General features: G+C 41.3%; 1 protein-coding gene across 5 annotated transcripts in view; it reads right to left on the bottom strand.

Annotated features, from left to right (window-relative positions):
- Positions 1-16095, bottom strand: part of Col25a1 (collagen type XXV alpha 1 chain) — a 383772-nt gene that overhangs the window by 16183 nt on the left and 351494 nt on the right. For 3 of the 5 annotated variants that reach the window (XM_026784141.1, XM_026784143.1, XM_026784142.1), the window contains 6 exons: positions 15512-15562; positions 13507-13533; positions 11424-11504; positions 9053-9088; positions 7273-7326; positions 1053-1106 (listed from right to left, as the gene is read on the bottom strand). In XM_026784141.1, coding sequence (XP_026639942.1) covers positions 1053-1106; positions 7273-7326; positions 9053-9088; positions 11424-11504; positions 13507-13533; positions 15512-15562 — 303 coding nt within the window. The remainder of the gene's footprint in view (positions 1-1052; positions 1107-7272; positions 7327-9052; positions 9089-11423; positions 11505-13506; positions 13534-15511; positions 15563-16095) is intronic. The other 2 variants (XM_026784144.1, XM_026784145.1) reach the window with 1 other exon arrangement.

The following is a 16095-nucleotide window of genomic DNA, read 5'->3' as shown; positions in this document are numbered from 1 at the left end:
GTTTGATAACTCAGCTTTTCAATTAATGGAGAACCTAAACACTGTCTATCATTAAATATAGTTTGAATTTGGCTAGACAATCACCTTAAATATAAGGAGTGTGAACATCACAACTTCAGAAGCAGTTTTACAGTGAGCTTTGTAAAAGAGGAATTCCTAAGAGGGTTGGTCTGACTATTTACACAACAGGGTAACTTCACCCCAGCATGGTGGGAATGCGGGATCAGACTATGCTCCGCCCAAAGTTCCCAGCAGCTAAACTCGTTCCATTAAGTACACTTTGACATCTGTTTCAAAGCCAGCACCTGGTTAAGCCCTGAAATGATTGTGAATGAAGTTTGTTATCTGAGTTCATAAAAAAATCTGTGGAAAGTACAGGCAGGTTAAAAACTTAAAGGTTTTTACATGATCCTTCGAGTCCTACCCTACGCAACTGACTGGAACCACAGTGCAGGTCATTTCTGCAGACACCGGTGGCCTCAGATTGCTTCTGCAAGGTACGGATTTTAGAAGACAGAACACTGCCAACCTTCTATGTTCTGAAGGCCATCTGTCCTCTCAAAGATTTAGACAGATCAGAAACACTGTCATCATGAGTAGCAATTCAATTTGGATCATAATTTCCACTTGTAAGATAATTTTTTGCTAATAGTCTAGGAGAATAGACAACGAATAAAGGCTGTTCTAAATGAAACTTTCCCATCCAAGTGATGCGAGTGACCCTTCAAGGGAGTGCCAGTTATGGATGCCCACTCGAAGGCAAGGGAAGGGTGCCATCTGTCCGGCAGGACCTTGTTTTCCTGTTAGTTATCTTTAGCCCCTTGTCTCTGATCTTCAATCATATGACATGATTGGGTGTGTCTGTATGTACAGGGACCATTTGAGACTGAGGATGACCTAACTGTAGTTCAGAAGTCCCTGTATTGGTGACTGCTCATTGAATTGCCTTTGCTCCTATAATGAGATTAGTGTGCCCACTAGGAAGAGTTAACCATGTCAGTGGCAGGCCACAGGAGCATGCTGATGGTGGCGATCACATGATATGAACTCACAGGCAGCCCATAGGGTCCTCTGGGTCCAGGCTCTCCCACAGCTCCCTTCTCTCCCTAAAATGAAAAAAAAAAGTTCCAGTCATACACAGACCCTTACATCCCCATATAGCTCTCATAGAAACCTGCCATTTAAGTGTTCTAGCAGAAAGCCAACGATTCATACTCTTTTAAGATTGTAGATTTTACTAGATGACCATTGACAGGACAAGAGGAAGCCACCACTGCCAGGCACGCTTTAGAATTCTTATGTGTAGAATGTTCTGCTTGGGTTCTTCTGCATTGGTGGAAAGTATTAATGTTTGTTTTAAGCTGCAGGTGCCTATCCCTCACCCGAAATGTTTAGGGGTAGAGCTGACTTTGGATTTGATATTTTGGGGACGAGGCACCACACAAACTACATTTATTTTAGACATGAGCCCTGTACACACACCCTACACATTTATTTTATACAGTATCTTTTATTGTGCTTGTGTTTCTAATGCGATGTGTCATATGAGGCCAGGAGTAGAATTCCCGTCTGTGTTAGTGCTCTAAGGTTCTGGATTTTAGAGGATTCACAACTTGGCCTGTCTTGCCGCCTTCTTCCCTGTTTAAATGAAAGGTTTCTTAAAAATCAAGTCTCTCTCCTCGGAGAAGCCCTTCTTTGACGACTCTGCCCATTCCCACAGCTGTCCGTCACTTCTGGCCCTTGAACTCTGTGAGGCACACACAGATGTTACCATTATTTTTTGTCTGTGGTTCCAGCTCAGTCATGTGTTAGAATAGTGCTCAGCGCATTAGTAGATATTAGCTGAATAGATTAATCATATTGGGTCAGACATTGTTACATATATCTTCTTTCCTTTTTGAAAAAAAGAAAGATTGAAAATCCTTTATGCCTTCAGCGAGTGCTTGGTGGGTAGACACATAGTTATCTTTACCTACTCTAAGGGTGTGTTTAATAGGGTTATAGTAAGTGATAATTTAGAATGCCTGTGGAAGAATCAGGGTTATTGGAGGTGCTCTGTGAGTAGAAATAGCTTAATACAGATATAATTTTCATTTTAAGAGTGTTTGTGCTGCTTCCTCCAGATTAAGGTGTGTGTGATCATGTAGCGTGAAAACATCAGGGACAATGGTAATGCTTGCATCAGCACTTCTGTAGAAAGTTCTATCGCCTGTCTTTTATTTTGCCATCAGAGAGGCTTAAAGTTTAGTCCATATTTTTTTATGTGTGTAGAAGACAGGTCTCCCTGAGAACTCTAGCAGCAGAGGCATGGGTGGGATAGGCTTTTCCTTCTCTGTCCTCAAGGTTTCCATGTGAACAGATAGCAGGAATTACTAGCATTTTTCAGGGAGTTGGTGAAGCCACTAACATGGTCAGCAAAAAGACACACAGATTATAGTAAGATCACCAGAGATGGACATCTTTAAGAATCTGAGCTTTCACGGTCAACAAGACACAACGACAGCCTACAGAATGGGAAAAGGTCTTCACTAACCCCACATCAGACAGAGGTATGATCTCCAAAATATACAAAGAACTCAAGAAATTGGTCATCAAAAGAACAAATAATCCAGTAAAAAAAAAAATGGAGTACAGACCTAAACAGAGAACTCTCAACAAAGGACTCTAAAATGGCTGAAAGACACTTAAGGAAATGTTCAACATCCTTAGTCATCAGAGAAATGCAAATTCCATCTTACACCTGTAAGAATGGCCAAGATCAAAAACACCAATGAGAGGTTCTGGGGTTGCTGGTGGGATATCAGTATAGCAATTTCTTAAAAAATTAGAAAACAACCTTCCTCAAGACCCAGCAATACCACTTTTTGGGCATATATCCAAAGAATGCTCAATCGTGCCACAAGGACATGTGCTCAACTATGTTCATAGCAGCATTGTTTGTCATAGCCAGAACCTGGAAACAACCTACATGCCCCTTGATCAAAGAATGGATAAGGAAAATGTGGTACATTTACACAATGGGGTACTACACAAGAGAAAAAAATAACATCTTGAAATTTGCAGGCAAATGAATGGAGCTAGAAAACATCATTTTGAGTGAGGTAACCCAGACTCAGAAAGACAATTATCATATGTATTCACTCATAGGTGGTTTTTAAACATAAAGCAAAAAAAAACCAGCCTACAAACCACAATCCCAGAGAACCTAGACAACAATGAGGACCCTAAGAGAGACATATATAGATCTAATCTACATGGGAAGTAGAAAAAGACAAGATCTCCTGAGTAAATTGGGAGTATGGGGACCATGGGAGAGGGTTGAAGAGGAAGGGAGAATCAGGAAGGGGAGCAGATAAAAATGTAGAGCTCAATAAAAATCAATAAAAAAAAAGAATCTGAGCTTTTCTTACCACTTCGTATTTGCTAATAATGAAACAGCAATGACACTCAGGGCACTGGCTGTCAATAAATTAGATTTGAATTTGAATTACACTTTTCATTCTTTCTGGTGGCAAGGCCTCCAGAACTTCAGGAACTGTCTCAATCCTTCTGTGCTTGAGTTATATCAGTCATAAGATAAGATACTGATAAATATTTTATGAAAATTGTCAAGAAGATCAAATGTGACAGTAATACATGACATTATACAGTCTGAAATGACAGCTGTCACAGGGCTAGCTGCTATACAATTATAGGGCATATTTTCAATGGAAAGAACTTTAAAATTTGCTAATTTGAAATAGACTTCTTTCTGATAGACTTGGCAGTGTTATTTATGAGTTTTAAAATGGTGTGTATGTGCTGTGCGTGTGTGCACACACAGGCGTGCATTCCTGGTATTTTGGGGTGGAGTTTAGAGGCAGGTTCACAGAAGTAAGCTAACTGGACATAGACCAGCTCTAGTCTACAGATTGCCATGGAACTTCCTTCCTACCTCTCCGCCCTGCCTCTACTGAGAACTCTGGTTGCCTCGTTTGTAAAAGGAACACACATGGCTTATGTAAACAGAGTATCAGTCACAGCAGCACTTGGCTTCAGGCTTTCTCTTCTCGACTAGCCTGCCTCTCATAGCAGAGCGCCCTGAGAAGGGGACCCAGTGAGCCAGTGTTGGTCAAGGAGGCTCTGGGGACACTCGGCTGGAAGTTCCCATTAGGATTATTTCCCTTGTGGGGAGCCCTGTCTTTGGTACAAGTCGCCCCGAGTGACACCTGGACCGACAGCTAGGATTTTGGCTGGGTAGAAGCAAAGCCCACACTCCTCCTGTGGCTTTTTGGTTATGTGAAAGACACATTTCTTTCTTGTTCAAGTCACATGGAGTTTTGATCTTTTTCTCAGCACCAAAGCACCAACCCCAGCGGTTGCATCTTGGATACTCTCAGAAATGAAATATTAACTCAAGGATTTGAAAGTATAGTGTTTTTCCCCCCCTGTATTAAGGGGTTCCAAAAGAACCTTTGACCCTCTCAAACTTAAAACATTACGGGTTCTAAGGCCAGAGGAAGAATTCAGTATTCAAAACAAAACCACTAGTATGCTTTCGGCTCTGGAGGACAGACCCAAAGTGCAAGTGGCTTGAGGGAGAAAGTGTGTTGTTTGATGTAACAGGTCCAAGAGGGATATTGGAGTGGCTTCAAGGGCCTGTCCTTTACTCAGATGAAGAAGTCAGCTGAAGGCAGGGGGCATTGGGAGCTGCATACCGATATGGCAGTCACTTATTGAGAAAGCTTGCATGTGAAATGCTTCGTTTCCTTTAGGCTGACCGGATTTCATCCAGGCGCTTCAATTTGCATATCAGTATCTTGGACTTGTTCTAGAATGCTGGCCTTGCCCATCCTTTCTGCTTTCAAATTGGAAACATCTGCAGGAGCCAGCCTCCAGATGGCACCTCCATTATCGGCGAGACCCACACTACGGTCTGGCTCTCTGCGCGAGGGCACTCGCGGCATACTGACACACGATCCCGTTTGAGGGGACACAAGTGTGGCGCTTCACACCGCGTGCACCTGGCTTCAGCTATGCCTTCACGAATTCTTAGAGACTTCATTTGCTCTGCTGGTTCATTCGCCACCAGCGCGGAGATCTGATACCCTTGAGCCGTGGCTGAGCTATCGGAAGTAGCAGCTGATTTACCAAACAGCAAACCCTCTTGAGCCCCAGGGCGCTTTGCCAACAGACCGCCTGAGCTTTGCTGCTCCAATTTTAGGATGGACCGAGTTTCTTCATCCAGTGCCTGGAAATGAATCTTTATTGCCAGCAGGGCACTCTTAGCTTTGAAGTATTTTTAATGAAGCTGATTATCGGAAGTTGTTGGTTTGATCTTAGAAATAACAATAGTGGATGCAGATAATATATTCTTAAGGACTCCTCTTTCTAGAACTTTTCTTGGATAAGGTCAGTCTTTACTGGGAAATAGCCCATATATTTGTATTGACTTTGGTCTTGTTCTCTGGCTATTTTCTGCATAGATTTCTCTGCAATATAAACTCTTCAGATTAATGGAGATATATGTTTTCTTACTGAGACATAAAGGGAAGGTCTCCATTAACCCCCCCCCTCAGAAAACAGGGAACCCCATGGAAGAGGAGGCAGAAAGGGTGTAAGAGTCAGAAGGGGTGGAGGACACTAAGAATACAAGGCTTGTAAGTCAACACGAGCAGAGCTCATCTGAAGTCAGAGACTGTGACAGCATGCACAGGCCTGCACAAAGGTCTTTTGCATATGCACATATATATATTAAACAGGAATATATATATATATGTATATATGATGGCTTCCTGTTTAGTGTTTTTATGGGATACTTGAGCATGCAGATGAGTGGGTCCTTGATTCTTGTGCCTTCTCTCGGGCTCTTTTTTTTCTGTTGGTTTGCCTTGTGCAAATTTGATGTGATTGTTTTTGTTTTATCTTATTTTTTATTTTGTTATATTTTAGTATCACCTCTTAGAAGCCCCCCTTTTTTTTTAAATGAGAAATAAGAGAGGATATGAGGAGGAACTGGGTGGAGTACAGGGAGCAGACACCATAATCAGAACATATCGTGTTAGAAAAGAATCTTTTTTCTTCAATATTAGAAAAAAGAAACCAGTTGCTTCCTCTGCAGCATTATTTATATATTATGCATATATTTATGATTATTAATGAGTCTCTGTGATGATGAATCAATTATAAGCGTAGCAGAGCAGCAAGCAAAGGGGGTTTCTTTAAGTAGAAGTGTTTCACTCCTGAAGGATTGCATTGAGCACAGTTGCATCTCATCAGCAATTATTGCATGTATAAATTTACTTTACAGAACACAGGGGAATTAGGAGGCATGTCAGAGACATTGCTACTTACCTGGTCCTCTCTTTAGAAATAAAATTACCCTGGACTGATGAAAACTCTCATTTTAAAAAGACCACAAACTTGCACCATGCCAACATTATGCAATGCTCACATTCAGCATCCTTTCCTCATCTCATAGGGTGTGTGGTAGAGAAATTGCTCGTAATTCTACACACACACACACACACACACACACACACACACACACACACACACACGTGATTTCCAAGGTGAAGAAAAGAAAAAGTGGGCAAAAAATTGTGAGAAGAGAAGAGGTTCTAGACACACGAGCAGCTGCTGAGGCCGCTGCACACTTTTGTGTGTCAGATATTCATCTTCCCCTGAACGTCTATCTTTTTTTTTTCCTCCAAAGGATATGGAAGCATAGACTAGAACAGTGAGGTTAGTGAAAGGGTTTCCTTTTATACTGCACTGAAATCATTTCCTTATGGCTATAGGAAAACAGGCCATTCTTTAACTCACAAAAGAAAAATGAGAGCACGGGTGACCGTGTGGAGAAGAATATTTAGATTTTGTAATTTCCTTTGGAAAAATATTAGAATTTACTTGGAATACAGTAGCTTTGTATTAAGATTATCAACCAGAATATGTAGTTCTAGAAATTTTAGCTTCATTGACTTCAACTTTCTGGATGAAGGCCCAATGAAAATATCTTCCTTCTGGGTTAAGAAGGACTAATGGGAGCTATTTATTTTAGCTATGTAAATGTATGCATTGTTTTCATTAAGGCAGACTGATTCTGTTTTATGCTGTATGGTTTTCTTCTCGTAGTCTTAGGACTCTGAATAGAGCTTCAAATGGGCAATATTTTTATTTAATACTAGATAGCCCCCTTCATTCCTGGACAATGAACAGTTTGAGATCATCTTGAAGCCATGCTTTGCTCTTTCAATGCTCAGCATAAGTGTGATAACCCAGAGAGAGACTTACTCTTTCTCCTTTGGGACCTGCAGGGCCATGGGGTCCTATGGGACCATCTGCACCCTAAAAAAAAAAAAAGATAAAAAAAATACTATGAGACCAGTGAGAGACAAGGATTGCAAGAAGAGAAATTCTGATTTACTCTGACTTAGCTTAGAGAATGATGTCTTCAGATAACTTATCTGATTCTAAAGCACTTTATTCTTGATGGTTTTTCATGCCAGTTATTTTTGAGAAATTCATGCAACAGGAATGAGACATCTAACTGCATGCTTCCACAAAGAGTATACACAAAATCCATATTTCATTCTTATTTATTTATTTTAATTTATTTTTATCTGATGAAGCAGCTTCATGTTTCTGTCACCATTTTTTCCAAATTTATTTTTTTATTTTATGTGTATGTGTTGTGAGTACTTGCATGTATGTATGAATATCATGTGTGTGCAGTTTCCATGGAGGCCAGAAGAGGGCACAAGATCCCCAGAGCAGAGTTAGAGCTGTGGTGAGCAACCATGTGGATGCTGGGAACTGAACCTGGGTCCTCTGCAGGAGAAGCCAGTGCTCATAACTGCTGAGCTGCCTCTCCAGCCCCGCACCTCCATAATCTTAACCAGGAAAGTATAACCATCCTTTCTTTCTACTGTCTTTTCCCCAAGTCTGTTCTCCACAGTCACTGACACCCATGGCCAAAGCCTCAAAACTTTGTGTTTGTTTTTTTTTTTTTTCAATTTAAGTGGAAAACACATGAATGAGAATAGTGTTTAACTTTCGAATCATCTTTCTGCAGCTCTATTGGGATAGCAGGGGCTCACGAGGTGGGGGGTGGTTGTTTTAGACTTTGCACATCAGGCAGGTCAAGTTACTTGATTGATATAATTGGTTTCTGTTGCAGAAAAGATAATATCTGAAAGAATGTAAGAACTCTGGGGTCCAGTGGAAAATAACTGCCTGAAGAGTTGTAGAACTGAAAATTTTGATTCTTAAAAAAATGTCATAAGGGTTATTTGCTCGATTGTCAGGAAGACCATGCTCAAGCAGTAAAGAGTGCACAACAGTGTTTGCACACATGAGGACTATTTAATTTCAGCTTGTCTAGCTTACTCCCATGGCTGTTCTGGCAGATCATGGATTCTGTTAGAATGTCTGAATAGGAAAGAATTCAGAGTTTCAAATTCATTCTCTTGTTGGTGAATTCTTACTTATCTTAATCATGCGCTAATTGCTTCATCACAAAGTTTACCCCCACAAGGCTTCTAAATACTGACTGACTATGGCAAACATGTAAAAACTGAGCTGCCCAAAACAACAACAACAACAAAATGATAAAAATGATGGAGACACACGATGCATGCCATGAGTAGAGACTTGGAGGTTCATTTTAAGGAAGAAATTACAATTTTAAGATGGACAGAAATGTAAAGGAAAAACAAGTTAAAATAAATTCCTTATTTTCCCCATTCGGAGCCTTTGTCATGGGATTACATAAGGGAAGGTTTTTATGAATTGTTTTAGGTTGTTGAGACACCGAAGGCAGCAGGACTCAGCGTTCTTCTCTCTTAGTAAACATCCAGACTTGAACTTCTGAAGAAGACCTGGCAGCTAAGGCTATACCTTCGAGTTGCAACCCGTTCTCTGTCCCTCTTTCTCACTTCCTACCATCCTCATCCTCCTTTCCCTAGGCAACCCCTCAGCATCTGAGAAGACCCCAAGGAATGAAGGGGTCTTCCCCAGAGCACCCGATGCACATCCATGAAGTACGTGGGAGCAGGACGCGGGGCTGACTCACCCGGGATCCTGGCTTTCCGTCTAAGCCAGATGCTCCCTGTGTGATTGGGTTGGTATCAGGGTTGGTGGGTGTGACACAAATGACAAGAACAGAGATTAGTACGAGGCACTGATGAACAAATGCAACACGTCAAGCAACGTAATACACAGTCACGGGATTCTGGGATGAATATCACATCGCTACAAATAGTTAGTTTAAAAAAAATCACATGACAATACATGCCCCCAGAGATGATGGCATTCTAGTGACTAGTGCTAGAAATCTAGCAGGAAATTCTCATCGAGAAATCTGGCGAATGAGGTTTACACAATGGGCTACAAAGTCCTTGGGGCTCCTAGCTATATGGCCACATGAAATTCATCTTCTAAAGACTATTATTCATGACATGTTTCTTTATATTCTGAAGAGAAAGTAGTGGAAATCTCTGGAGGAAAAGACTCCAGAACTCTGACTACACTTGCCAACATGGCTTTATGGGTGAAAATGCTGTGCTTTATTCTATCGGGATGGTTTGATTTTATATGGATGCTATTTATGTTGTCGACCCAAAGTTTACATTAGTCGCCACTAGAGGGACTTCTAGGAACAAGAAAAAAAATGTGGGCTCAAGGTACAATAAGTCCCAGTTTGTCCCTCAGTTTGGTTCAAATAATCTTTATATTAATCTTTGATATTTGCATGAGAAATGCCTTAAAAACATAATCTTTTCAGATTAATGCACGCTTTTCTTTATTTTCAGTTGAGGGCTACCTGTCGGGGTGTGTGTGATACAATGGTACGTGTGACGCAATGGTGTGTGTATGATGATACAATGGCACTTTCTCTGTTTGTGGCTGATCTTTCTTAACTAGGCTCTTATATAGCAGATCCCCAACACTCGTTACTTCAAAGATACAGACTATGACACGGAACACTTAAGAAGATATTGTGTTAGCGCTTTCGAGTCTCTTGGCCAGGCCGGAGAGCTCTCGCTCAGCTTCATACCTCAGGAGTAGTTAATAACAAAAAAATGAAAGAAAAAAATCGATTCAATCTGCCAGCAATGCCAACACATACGTTTAGGATATTTTTAGTTTTTTTTTAATTTAAAATTTCCTTCAGTATGATCCTGTCATGATCAATGCTCTAACTACAAAATAGAGCTTTAGGTAGCAACAATTATGAACAGTAGGCATTGTTGCTGTGTAATGATAAGCCCTTTTTGACTTTTTTAGTTGCTATTATAACATTTGAAGATAGATGTTAAAATGATATTTATATCTATATCTTAATGGCATGTTAAAAAAAGGATATTTGTATCGATGACAAGATTATGTATCTAACTGGGGTGCAGAGCTAATGGCTTTGTGAATGTCATGTGCTATGATCCATTGATCCAACTGGCACAATTTAACTGAAATTATAACAAAACTTATACAATTCGCTTAGTAAGTAAATGTTTACAAAGCACTTCCTACGTGCAACTTACAAGTCATGGGCATTATGACTTAATGGACGTTAGTACTGAATGCACAGTACCCGTGGGAATAATGAGATAGGTGACCACCAACGTTTTTATCTCACATCTCAAATATAGAACTATTTTTTATTATTGGTTGTATGTCATATTTTATAAACATAATCTACAGTATTTACTGACCCTTATCTTCCTTTACTGAGTAAATAAAGCATTAAAAGCCCCAAATGAAACCACTACCTTCAATGATAATTTCAAAAAGTCAAGTTGTTGTGGGAAGAATATTGGCATAAAGTATATGAATGGGTAAAACTCCTTTTCATTATGAATGAAATCTTTACAATGGCAGAATACTTCTTCCATGCTATCTACTATTGTCCCATGAATCTCATAGCAGGGAATCTCCAAAACGGACAACACAAAACATATAGAACACAATGTGGCTGATTAATGGAAGGAGTCACAGCACTGACCTCGGCAATGGCCAACTGCATACCTGCCACCAATGGAGAGCTATAGTTTCTATAGACTCCAAGAAGATGAAAACAACAGAGGGAGGGTCTTAACTGTATTAGACTATAAAAGCGTTTGGGAGAGATTTGTAAAACGATAAACATTGCTTTTGAAAAGAGACACTGGCAGAGTTTGTCTGTCAGCCCCACAAGAGCAAGGTTGGCATGGATGGAATTGACGAGTGATGGAACATTTGCCGTGGTGTTTGTTATGGGGTCACCCCAAGACATGAGATCAAGACATCAGGGAAAACGAAATTGGGCTGTGCTCTGCTCGGACATCCTGACATTCGAGGACAGGACTCTCAACTGTGAGCTAGCCACTGAGCAAACCAGCATTGTCACTTAGGGCAGAAATACAAATCTGAGATTTGCACCGAAATGGAAAGTTTTCTTTACTTACTGGAAGACCAAGGGGTCCTCTGTCACCCTTTTGACCTGGTTCACCCTTCACTCCTTTAACACCATTTAACCCTGGTTCACCCTAAATGCAAAAGCAAATGCCAATTTTGGTTGCTATCATGGGTGTTTAAACTGTGAGAGAAGAGACCCAGTCTCCGAAACACCTACAGATTCCAGTTTTAGGTGACAGCAGAGTGAGGCCAAGCTGGTGGTGCACGAGTTAATCACCTAAGCTAGAGTTTAATAAACTACAGATGACAGATAATATTACAAAAAGCAATGAAACTCAAGAAAGAAACGTGTTGAGTATCACCAGAAGATGTAGAGCTGACGGCACGGATTTTGGAGTTCCACCTCGAGGAACTTAGTGTTGCATTGTTTTGACTTAGCAAATCAGAGACAATCAGAGCGGAGGATGCTGATGGGATCTGCTGGAAAACCCCATTCTGCTGGGATTAAAAACTGGAATCTGCAGGGCAGTGTTATAGACAGACAATTTAAGCCTTTAAGCATTTTGCCCAGGAGAATGAACTGAACACGGAGTCGCTGACATCTGAAGTGATGCCATGCTGAAAGTCCCCAGTCCCTGACACTGCCAAGTCAGGTCCCTGCATGGATTAATCAATAGAGTTAACCACAAGATGACAGTCCCAGAAGAGAATATGAAGATCAGAGAACTTGAATATAGTTTCCCTAACTGTCTGCGCCATGTTAGCATGAAGGAAATAAGGTTTAACATGGGATGACATTACAAGAGCCAGGGAAGAGGTAAATCCTCTTGACTCAGTTTAGGAAAAAGCCGGGGATATATAGTATGCTGATGGCCCGTCAGCAATCACATGTTAGAGACGGGAAGTTCGGGCATGACACTTTTCATTTGTCTGGAAAACATGGAAAGGGCTGGAGAGATGGCTCAGTCGTTAAGAGCATTGCCTTGCTCTTCCAAAGTTCCTGAGTTCAATTCCCAGCAACCACATGGTGGCTCACAACCATCTGTAATGAGGTGTGGTGCCCTCTTCTGGCCTTCAGTCATACATGCAGGAAGAATATTGTATACATAATAAATAAATAAATAAATATTTTTTTTAAAAAAAGAAAACATGGAAAGACGTGTGAAAGGAAGGTGACCTCATTGTATGAGGGTCATGCTCACATTGGCTGGAGGGATTTTTAAGCTGCGAAGTATTATCCAATCTGCCTGCCTGATGGTGAAAACCAGCATGCTGCTCATGACACCCAGAGTCTAGAGTCTCCTAGCAGCTGCCTAGACAAGGATGCTCACCAGAAACTCTGGGAAAACTGAAGTGGATGCACCCATGAGGCCATGCTATGTATTTCAGGCCACCACACTGTCACAGCTTAGCAGACTTGAAGACATGAGTCTGTAGTGTAACCACAGTTGACCAAGTCTAATCCCGAGGCCACCGTGTCACCGTCAACAATGCACTGGAGGCCAAGGCTCAGTGGTCACTGTTCTAAACCTGAGATTCGTGGCTTTGCATGTGGGCACATTTCTAGTGTGTGGTTTTAAGATGACGAGTAGGCAGTGCAGACTCACGTGAATTTTGTGACATCACAGCTGACATACCCCATCCTATTCTAGATTATGTCCCAGAGGAAGTAAAACTCTGGGATGCTGGGTAGCCAAAGCAGGCAGGTACAGCAGTCATGTGTGATAAGCAAGACCTTCAGTTGACAGAAAACATAGAACTACTGCCACCAAAAAACAAAACAAAACAAAACAAACAAACAAAAAAAAAAAACAACAAACCAGAGAGCTCCTGGCTTAGCCCGGAAATTTCATCAAGAGGCTTGTAATGGGAAGATTTTAATATACCACGTTAAAAACTTACGTAGTGACAAGAGCCAAAGCAAAATGAGGAATGGTTTATTTCCAGGTGATAGCATTTAAACTCATTCTGAGTCATGTTGCATTGTGAGCATTAAACATCTGGATGCTTAAAGGCTTAAAGACTATCAACATTACTTGACAAATAAATAAGACAGGACAGACATGCTTCCGTCATGCTTGCCCGTGACCACCAAGGAAATAGAAATCAAATAATCAAGGGATTTGCTGGTACCTTTGGTCCAGGAAGTCCGTGGGGTCCCTAAAAATGGAAAGCAAAGCTTTAATTAAAAACTGACTCACCGCTTCCTTGTGGAAATGAGAATTATATCAAGTATAAAATGAGATGTAAGACAAGAATCTTCTTGTTTGTGCTATAGCCAGAGGCAGGTCAGTGGAATGTTATTTATTACCTACCAAATGTTCCTTCCAGCTCTTGGATTGCTCTGTAATAGGAAATTCATTAAGAGCAATTCTGCCTGTTAAATGCCTACGAGAGGGGAAAGTTGCTGGGGTTTCCATGGAAGAAAAATTAGGCGAAAAGAGAAACCCTGTTTTGTCGTTACATTACAGGTACATCTCAGATTTCCATTTTATAACCTGGTGGAATTCTTGAGATGATTCATGAATCTTTATGCAATAGAGGTAGAACATAAAAGCCAAGAAAATTCAGGAAAAAAATTCTCTACAGTGTGAGTAGCAAGGAAGAAGAGATCTTCGTCTTTAAGTCTTCATCACCAAGGTGTTGAAGAACCTACAGGCAACAGGAAGATGGCAGCCGAGCCTGGGAATCTGCAAAGTTAGTCATCTAGCTTAAGATCAAAGAGGGCGAAGCGATATGATCTGGGTTGCATTTATTGTTACAGAAATGAATCCTTTAGGGCTCTTCTAATATTGTTTATCAAAGAAAGGATGTCATAATGGATGTATGAATCAGGATAAAAAGAAAGTTGTTTGGCAGAAAATACAAATATAGAAACTAATTATCAATTTAGATTAACTGAAGGTTATTGTGGATTGCTTTGAACTTTGAAAGTGATTCTCATAAGCTATTTGGGGAGATGCATATTTAAATATCCACCAGTGAAATAAAACAGAAGGAAAAATAGCTGACCATGTTCCCTGAGATACTCGTTACATCTGTCTACATTCGAGTAATGTTCCCCTTTTTGATAAGTTGCGGATAAACGCTTCCAGGAAATGGGTTCTTATTATTGAGGATTCGTATCTCAAGATAATGTCTAAAATTCCTTTGAGCTAATTAACCTTATCATTTGAACAGGATATAGCCTTTTTAAATTTTAGCTTCTAACTTAAAGTGAAAAAAAATATAAAAAGGCAAAAATCTGCCACTTGATTCATTCTTACTGTTGTCTTTGGTGTTAAAGAGAAGAGGGTTAAGGGAAGTTGTTTACCAAAGAAAGGAGGAGTTAGTGAGACCTGGGTGAGCAGGCTACGCTGTGGCTGGGATCCGACCCACGATGCTCCCTCTAGAGTGCAGTTGGAGTGGAGAGTGGCCACACTTGCTTTCATCTCCCTTATTGATGTCTTCCGGTTTATGAGGACGCCCGAGAGACGGGTGTAACGTTATAGCCTGCCTTGTTCCTCGCCATGTCAAAAGCACTCGAAGCACTCTGCTGCCCACATTCTAGTCTAGGCACAACTGTTGGTCCTCCAGCACTTAGAGAGTCACACTTGCTTCATAGCTGCCTTTTCCACTGGCAGCTCTACGGGGTCAGGAATGCTGCTTCCCCTGCCCACTGGGAGCCAACTGCGGCAAACACGGCCTGGCTCCGTGAATTAACACGGAAGGAGAAAGCTCCACACTCTACGTCATCTGTGGAAGCCAGCTTCCGTCTTTATGGCAGTTTTTTACAAATGCTCTAACTGGAGCGTTCAGGGAAGGTTCTCAAGCGCCAAAGCTGCTTGGACACCCTCTTCACCAGCTCAGTTAGTGCCTTTACTTGCTATTAACAGCCTACAGCAGTGACCGGATAAGACGATTTGCCATGTTCGTGCAGCAATGGAGGAAAGCTTGCCAGACCCATCTCTCCTCGGCGCGTCATCTTTCTAACACACGTGTTTAGGGGAATGAAAGACAGCGCCGTAAAGCGGTCAAAGCACCTCACTTCTGTGCATTCCCCAGAGAGCAGTGCCAAACAAAAGCCGGCCGTGTTCATCTTTTCTCCAGTAGCACACGCGCAGAGAAATGACCACATTCCAGGGAGAAGAAAACTTACCATGGGGCCAGGTGGGCCATGGGGACCTGGCGGGCCTGGTGGGCCTATGATCTGTGTGTTCAAAGAAGAAACACGGGTGTGGTTACTTCACATCGATAAGGCAGTACAGCATGGGTCCTGTTCTAGGGCTCTGCTAATGCCATCAATAGTCACAGAGGAGAAAGGACCCTGCGAGGGGAGCTGGGCTTGATTCTCTGGCTTTAGAAACTCCTCCATGAAAATCAAATAACTTCAAATACTACAGTTGTTCTACAAAAACCCAGAGTAAATCAAAACAATATTAAAAGAAAAGGAAGCAACTGATTATTGAGAAATGCTCTAATTCTGCGACCGCTATTAAGCCCTCCGTTATTTCACGAAGCACAAACGGGACTCTAGAGAAAAAGAGAATGCAAGTTCTTATTTCGTGAGGCTTTCCCTATAAGCATTATGGGAAACCCATTGATTTTTTTTTTCTCCCGAGAGCTCTGAAAAACTGCTTCTAACTCAAACTTCTGAGATATACTGTCTCTTACTGTACAAGACCAACATGTATCACGTATAGTTTGATCCACCAAGTGAATGACTATTTCTGTTACTGATTA

The sequence above is a fragment of the Microtus ochrogaster genome, chromosome 21 (genome assembly GCF_000317375.1).
Source record: "Microtus ochrogaster isolate Prairie Vole_2 chromosome 21, MicOch1.0, whole genome shotgun sequence".
NCBI lineage: Eukaryota > Metazoa > Chordata > Mammalia > Rodentia > Cricetidae > Microtus > Microtus ochrogaster.
The sequence above is the reverse complement of the archived record's forward strand: the minus strand, read 5'-3'. Positions and strand labels throughout refer to the sequence as shown.